The following is an 8,008-nucleotide window of genomic DNA, read 5'->3' on the forward strand; positions in this document are numbered from 1 at the left end:
GTGTAGTATAATTAAGTATAATGCCAAATCATCCTGCTTCTAATTTCCATTTTCTTCGTTATCCTTGCCATTATTACATGATGATGGGATAATTTCAGAATTGTAATTTTTTAATCCTAAATTGTAATTAATAAGATAAATATTTAATCGCAAGAAATAACTTATACTAAATCTTATACTAAATAGAAATTATAAAAATAAGGTACAATCCTAATAAATAAAACATAATTTTTAAATATTTCCAGGTCAATATCGACTATATGCATGTTGGCATATATTTATAAATAAACACAATCTCAAACGCGAAAAGTTAATATGTAAAATATGTCAAACATAACGAGTAAATATCAGATATAAATATCGAAACAGAAACTCAACTCTATGAATTTTTTATATTGTTAGTTTTAGAATTTATTAATCAAAATTTAATTATTATATATCTTACAACACAAAAATCATTAGTCGTTATTGACTTTAATTTGAATTTCTTAGTTATTTTAACTTGTACACTTTTACCTCATCATCATCATCATCATAATCATTATTTTGCGGAGGGTCTATGATATGCTTTCGCTGATAGAAATCATATTTCTTTTTTTCGCTTTTATGCGGAAGTTGTATGACTATAACAAAAGGTTTATCTTGGTCAGATGTATCTAACGCATCCTCATGATACGGTGCATATCTGCATGTAAAAATAATTAAAAAATATATATATATTAAATATGCATAATATTAAATATAATACAAGCAATATATATATACAGGGTTGGCCATATTCGACGGAAAGATGTTTTTTTTTCAATCATGGGAAAGAAATGTTAGATCGAGTAACGACGTTTCCCATGATTGAAAAAAAAAACATCTTTCCGTCGAATATGGCCAACTCTGTATATATTATATATATATATATATATATATATATATATAAAATGTAAGCGACAAAAATGGGATAATAACGTTTAATGGGAGAAATAAATTTTTAAGATATTTAATAAAAATAAAAAATTTTTAAAGATTTTCAATTTTTACCTGTGATAGTCTGGTTCATAACGATGATACTTGTTCGCTAATATTCTTTTGGGATGATAATGTTTTCGATGTTTTGGAAACGAATGCCATCGTGGGCGTTGCCATGGAGGAGGATTATAATATGAATATGGCTTAATTTTGTAGGTTTCATTAAATTCCACTAATTCCATAATTAAGCCAAAGAACACGATAACCGTAGGTAACTAAAAGTTATTATCAACACATCATAATTAATATTACATTAATTTTTGCGAAAGAAAATGTTTAATTTTTAAATATTAATTAACTCACCTTCATTTTCATAATATAAAATTTAATTTTTTATAATTGTACTTTCAAGGCATCCAATTTACTTTAATTAAATTATTGATTAAATAAATACATTAGAGTGGCATTTTCTAGATACACCTTTTCCATTTTAATGCTAATATTCTTTTCCACAAATTGGTAAAGAAATATTTATTTATCACTATTTGTTAATTCATCACTTTATCTAAAATAATGATTTTAACTTTTACTTTAAACATCTCAATAGCTTTACAATGAACAATTGTGTATTGCATATATAAAAATTAACAGATATTAAGAGTCTTCGATTGTAGATTTTATATATATATATAAATATATACATATATATCACTTTATTTCAGAAACAGGACACATTATCTCGCTAAGATTTTTGACGAAAAGAAACGCTCGTGTAGATAAAACCTTCATGGATCGAAATGAAACTATGAACTTGAAAGTCTTCGAGCAGACTTTCTTTTATACCTTCCCTTCCATTTCTCTCGAACCGCCTAAAGCAACATATGTATAATGACTCATAAATGTCATCGTAATGCTACAACTGAAATTATTACAATTTATTCTTCAATGAAGAAAAGTTTCACTAAGGGAAATGTACACTCACAAATAAACAGACAAACAAATAAGAAATTATTTGGCAAAAGATTGTATGTATCTAATATATAGCATAATAGAAAGTTATACAATAATTCAAGAAATAAGGAATGTATTCAAGTAAGAATCACATTTCATTCGTGTGATTCACATTGTGCAAATTAGATACTTTCTTTGTGATCTAAATTTATAAGAAATATTAATATAATATTTCTTATAATCTTGTAAACACATACATTCATACATTTGAAGTATGCAAGAATATTAGCAGCAATTAAGTAGCAAGTTTTTCAAATAATTTCAAATGCGACATTAAATATCTTAACATATTAAACTTGATTATTATATAAAAAAATAATTTTAGAAAAAGTTTCACAAATTTATGCTTTGATCAATATAAATTAACATTAAATTTTGTTTATTAATAACTATCATAATATTCATTTTAAATAAACATATAGCATTAAATTTTATAAAAGCGATAATATAGAAAAGATGTTTGTGCTAAAAAATTGCAGTAACAATTGATGAGCCGTAGATCCAGTGCGGCGTAGTGAAAAGTGAACGGAGGCATCATAAAGATACTTTCAAGATACTTTCAACAAGGAACGCATGCTAATGCGTACGTGCATTTGCTTTCAAAGATTTCTTTAGGAAGTACTCATTCTTTTGAATGATGTTGCTGTTATATTGTTTATTTCATCAATCTAGTCGTAGTCGAGATTCTGAGAGCTATTAGAACTTTCTCTTTTTAATTATAAAGGAAGCGATGATCATATATATAATTACTTAAAATAAATTTAAAAACATGTTAATATATTTTACAGATTTTTATTCAATCCCTGGAAGATTTTAGAACGTAACTGTAACATTACGAAATGTATTGTTACAATTGCATTTATAATTGCATTAACATAAATTCGCACGCGACCAGTAGAAGTACAACGAATATATTTTATTATTACATATTATTGTTTCCTACTATGTTGTACTGAATAATAATTACGGTTTTCATCACAGCTTATAATAAATTGTAACAAGGTTGCTTATTGAAGTAATAATTATCTATAATTAATCGCTTAAATGAATACATTATTTTAAGAAGATATATTTTCGTATAAAAGCGCATTGCGTATAAATGTGTAAATAAGTGTACAATTAAATAAGTTAAAGCTAACAATGCCTTTTAAGTATACACGTAGAGTTAATTTCTTATTATATATTTTCTCTATAACTTCACAATTAGGTCTAGAATATCTCTCTCTCTCTCTCTCTCTCTCTCTCTCTCTCTCTCTCTTTGCGCTTCGAAGAATATATGAACATTAAACTTGTATTCGCATATATGTACTTTTATCTTCTTAGCACTTATGGTAATATAAATGTTACTATATCTTAAAATACTCAGCTTAAATGATAAAAAACAATTTTTAAAAAGTGTAAAAATGCATAAAAAGTCATTCTATATAATTTTTTTCAATAATTACATATTAGTAGCAACTATACATGTAGTAAATTGTTGGTTTATAAAATTTTAATTACAAATTTAATTAATAATTTTAATTACAAATTGGAAGGTTAATTAAAGTAATTAAAAAGTGTGAGATATAAAAATGGAAATAATATAACAATAACAAAAAAATCTCAGGAATGCAAAACATGACTCAGAAAAAAATGATTTGAATCTATTTTTAATTATCTAATAATCGCTACGATGATTAACAGTTGACCATTACCATTAATAATATTACTGTACGTTTTATTTTATTTTATGATAGCACTTGAATACTTTCTATAAGCGATAATTGCATCGTCACTTTGTATGCGCCGATCGAACTTTTTAGAAGAGTAAATTAGATTTTTAAATCAATTACATAATAATTCAAAATTTATCATTGTCGACACATGCACATTTTCTATTTATCATGTCTACTTCTAAAAAATATTTTGGTAAAAATATTTTATAGTAAAAAATATCTCGGCGCTTTCTTCATTATAATCCAAGCTAATTATCAGTTGAACACTATAAATAACTAAACCATAACTGAATTATATCGAAGCTGATTAAACAATGATTAGACAATGTTCCGATTTAGCGAATTATACAATGTTCTAATATAGCATTAGGACTAATTGCATGATTGATATGATTGTACACTACACATTTGTCTCTTGGAGCTCCGTACAGTCAGTGGGCTTGATCTCCAACCACCAATCGTTAGGATAATGATACTTCTGTAATTCTATGCCTTCTCGTGGCACGGGCATCAATCGGCCGCCGAATTGTTTCGCCGGTAGAGGAGGTATCACTAATTGTGGTGGAAAACACTGTAGACTCGGCGAGAACTCGCAGTCTGGAGGCAGGACCCTTCTGGTCCAGCCGACTCTTCTCACCATCTGCGTCTGCAAGTATCAACATCATTGAATTTTTTAAGGTGTTAGTGATGCCTCTACATTTTTTCCTTCTTTTTGGATTAGTTTTAAAACTTTCCATCTTAAAGCAGAATATTTTTAAAGATGATTGTGATATTCTCAGTGACACATATATGTTTCGTAAATCCAGGAAATTTAAGATGGATTTGATGGCCTTGTCGGCGAATCCGGCAATTCGGATCGTAATACCTACAAATAAGAGGCAATAAAACTGCATTCGCCAATTTATGGACAAACCGACGCTACCAAAGGAGTTGTCTTCACTTGTTCTATATACGTGATGCGCTTTTAAAATCCACGGAAATCATATATTTCTAGAGTTTTCTTCAATGCTCCATAAAAATATAAAGGCAACAAGACACAAAGCGTCGAATTTGCATTTGCGTGCTAGATACATAAAACGAAATTTTACTGAGTACAAATACTGTTCTTGATGTAAAAGCAAGGAAGAGTTGAAGTTGTAAACTAGTATTTACAGTGACAATAAATCTGATATAAATACGAAGCACTTAAAGGAAATATTAACAAAACGAGTAGTTTTATCTGTTTGATTTTATGTCTTATGTGAAAACGTATTCTTTAAAAATTGTTATTATTTAAATTTTACAGATACAATTAAAAAATGTTTAATATAAAGTCCATTTTAAACAAAAAAATTTGTTTAAAAAACTTAATTACCACTGCGTCTTCCTCGAAAACAACCACTTCCACTTTAGGTGCATCTTCGCCGACTTCGTGTTCCTGTATCCTGTAAATTCCCGCTGCGTGAAGATAAGTTGCACTCAAACCGACTTCTCGGAAGGCTTTTGTGATTAAGACATCGTCGCGAAGCGTGTCGACCAAGCATAGCTCCACTTTACGTGCCCATGGCAGTGCGCGGCCTATTCGAACTTGACCCCAAAGGCCGCCCAGGCAAAGAAAGTGGACGATGCCTAACTTAGTGAGGACCAAATGAGCCCTGGAGAAATTATAGAAATTATATATGTTTTGATAATAAATTATTTTACAAACTAAACTATTACAGATACTCTACGCATTAAAAATCAAAGAGAGACATTTTCTAAAAATCTAATTAAATTTAATTTAAAATTCTAATTAAAAAGCATTTTATCAATTATATCAGTTACATTTTATGACTTAAAAAACATCTAAATGAAAATAGAACTTATGATTCAGAGGGAGAGATAAAGAAATTAAATATAATTATAAACTATCATAAATAAATGTCTAATATTTATTGTATTTAATTTTCCTTAGATCGTTATTTAAATATCACATAATTTAAATACTGACCTGTAAGCGAGATCATGTAATTTCTCAGTAAATTCTTCGGGCACGCTACATGGCTGCTGCGGAATTTCTTGCCGACTGAGGCTATACCAGAACAGCACAATCATCAGGAAGAATGCCGCCAGAGCTCGCATAGGAGTGATGCGAAAGCGTCTCCGTGAACAGAGACTCATGTTGATGTTCTGGAAATCAAGGAATTCGATCGAAAATCTTTACCTTTTTTCTGAACGCTATACAAACCAATTATACAACTGAAATGTATTCTTTTATTTCAAATTTCGAGATATTTTACTTATCAAAGAAAACGATAAGAAAATTTCAACCATTAATTCTTTTAGATATATAGATCTGCAAATTATTGTATTCTGCCTTTTCCTTTCATTCTGAAATTTTTTTTTAAACGAGTCATTGCATTCTAAATTTTTTTATACGTCTTTGACATGTTCAAATCCTTATTTTTAATTTAAAATATAAATTTTTTATTTAAAAAATCAATAATATCTATTAATTTTATTTGTTCAATTTTTATATTCTTTCCGATTGTTTTTATTTTCAATTTTGTTTAAAACTTCGTTTTTTTAAATCCTCAAGTTTAATTTTATGTTTTTTATTCTTCAAATTTAGCAATAAAAAGTCTGCTAAAAATAAAGTCCAATATATACCATTTCACTGTTTAACTGTAATGATTTAAATATTCATTAACCAATTTGTGTATCGTGTTTAGTGTAAATTCTAAAAAGATTTTCAGGAAAGACTCACGTTCCCTAAGGAGCATGCATGATATTAACAACACTTGTCTCTCGGAGACGACACTCGTCTCATGCACTCTGAACACAAGGAAGGAAAAAAACCAACGACTCGAAATTACGTACTCGCGATGTACGACGTAGTCATGACCCACGTGTGATCAGACTTTCTTGAATTTTTCCTTTGCTTTTTTCTCACCCCCCGTGACGAAAACCACTTTCTCATAAAGACTCCGACACTCAACCCTTGACGAGTTCGACATGGCAACGTTGCGAAATATTGATTTTTCTGCTCTACCGACAGTTTTCTCAGACATAGTTTTGTCAAAACAAATATAAGATAAGAACTTGAAGAAATAAGAAGTAAGAAATAGATTATTTTATTAATAATAATATAATTTTTATTTTTATTTATAATTATACAAAATCTGTATCTTATTTATAATTATACAAAAATTTTAAATTGGTTTTACAAATTTGTAATTTTTAAGATTAAAGAGCAACTATTTATAAAAATCTTGCAGTATTTTTTGTATTATCAATAGTTTCGTAAAGAATGTTTTTTAAAGATATAAGATGACAGATGTGATTTCATAGACTTTCAAAAGATAATTTGTAAAACCAATTTAAAATTTTAATTTGATTATTATTATATATATAATTGATAAAAACTGATAAACAATTTTGGGGAAAAAATTCAATATTTGTCAATATTATTCCAAAAAATAATGTAAGAACATCATTTACAGATCCCTATATTATTAACGGATATCTTGTAGATGATAATCCCTTCGAAATAAATACACACTGTATTAATAAAATGTTAGTATAATTTTTAAAATATTAACTTCTTTATAATTTAATAAATTTTAATTTTTTATTGTAATGAAAAGTTTATAAGAATCTATTATTTACAAATAAAAGAATATTAAATTATAACATTAATTCTATCTTATCGATTTGTGGTATATGAGTTATTTTAGTTCTAAATATGATCGATTGTTAATATCAGTGGAATATTTTGAATATTTCCAAAAAAATATTTAAAATGTAGAAGAATGCATATTAGCAACTTTTATAAACACAAATATATTTAATGTAGAAATAAAACATAGAATAAAAAATTTATTTTTACATTAAATATATTTGTGTTAACAAAAGTTGCTAATATGTATTCTTCTACTTTTTGAATATTTTTTTGAAAATATCTAAAATATTTTACTGCTATTTTTTGCGACTCATAATCAAATTTATATTTATATATAACCTTCTATGTTACATAAATTTTCTTTTGCTTGGAAAGTGCTACATCTATTAATAAATTTAGCTGTGTTAAAATTATCATTAAAATTATATATACTAATTATATATATCAAAATTACATATAAGAATCTTTGACTTAAAAAGGTCGATATCTCGACTTATAATAGTTTTACGATAAAGCTTCTCTTATTAAATTAAAGATGAAAATTATGAACAAATAAAGCTATTAACAAAACAAATAAAGATGCGTGACACACAGTAAATTAATATAATAAATAAATATTAATAGCAATATTAAATTAACAAAATAATTACAATTAACAGCTTTATCAATCTGTTATATTAAT

General features: G+C 26.9%; 2 protein-coding genes across 3 annotated transcripts; both read right to left on the reverse strand.

The window, feature by feature from the left end:
• Positions 1–22: 22 nt before the first annotated feature.
• Positions 23–1,640, reverse strand: LOC105145618 (uncharacterized). Its single transcript, XM_011055298.2, has 4 exons — positions 1,324–1,640; positions 1,033–1,235; positions 517–685; positions 23–116 (listed from the first exon to the last, which is right to left on the reverse strand). The coding sequence occupies exons 1-4, from the start codon at positions 1,333–1,335 to the stop codon at positions 111–113; spliced, it is 390 nt and encodes a 129-aa protein (XP_011053600.1). The 5' UTR covers positions 1,336–1,640; the 3' UTR covers positions 23–110.
• Positions 1,641–2,747: 1,107 nt separating this feature from the next.
• Positions 2,748–6,695, reverse strand: LOC105145617 (uncharacterized). 2 transcript variants are annotated; one of them, XM_011055296.2, is made up of 4 exons: positions 6,525–6,695; positions 5,656–5,834; positions 5,041–5,320; positions 2,748–4,332 (listed from the first exon to the last, which is right to left on the reverse strand). In XM_011055296.2, the coding sequence occupies exons 2-4, from the start codon at positions 5,823–5,825 to the stop codon at positions 4,087–4,089; spliced, it is 696 nt and encodes a 231-aa protein (XP_011053598.1). In that variant the 5' UTR covers positions 5,826–5,834; positions 6,525–6,695; the 3' UTR covers positions 2,748–4,086. The 2 variants fall into 2 exon arrangements, with proteins under 2 accessions (XP_011053598.1, XP_011053599.1); XM_011055297.2 differs by having other exon boundaries at positions 6,412–6,695.
• Positions 6,696–8,008: the final 1,313 nt, after the last annotated feature.

Source organism: Acromyrmex echinatior, chromosome 2, assembly GCF_024713525.1.
Source record: "Acromyrmex echinatior isolate Ae372 chromosome 2, ASM2471352v2, whole genome shotgun sequence".
Lineage (NCBI taxonomy): Eukaryota > Metazoa > Arthropoda > Insecta > Hymenoptera > Formicidae > Acromyrmex > Acromyrmex echinatior.

What these genes read in the sequence shown, in the direction of transcription:
- LOC105145618 (XM_011055298.2), bottom strand. An exon ending in TATGAACCAGACTATCACAG is followed by an intron (nt 686 to 1,032) that starts GTAAAAATTGAA and finishes TTTTACATGCAG; the next exon opens with ATATGCACCGTATCATGAGG.
- LOC105145617 (XM_011055296.2), bottom strand. Translation starts at nt 5,825, where the DNA reads ATGAGTCTCTGTTCACGGAGACGCTTTCGCATCACTCCTATGCGAGCT. An exon ending in TTACATGATCTCGCTTACAG is followed by an intron (nt 5,321 to 5,655) that starts GTCAGTATTTAA and finishes TAATTTCTCCAG; the next exon opens with GGCTCATTTGGTCCTCACTA. An exon ending in TTTTCGAGGAAGACGCAGTG is followed by an intron (nt 4,333 to 5,040) that starts GTAATTAAGTTT and finishes TGATACTTGCAG; the next exon opens with ACGCAGATGGTGAGAAGAGT.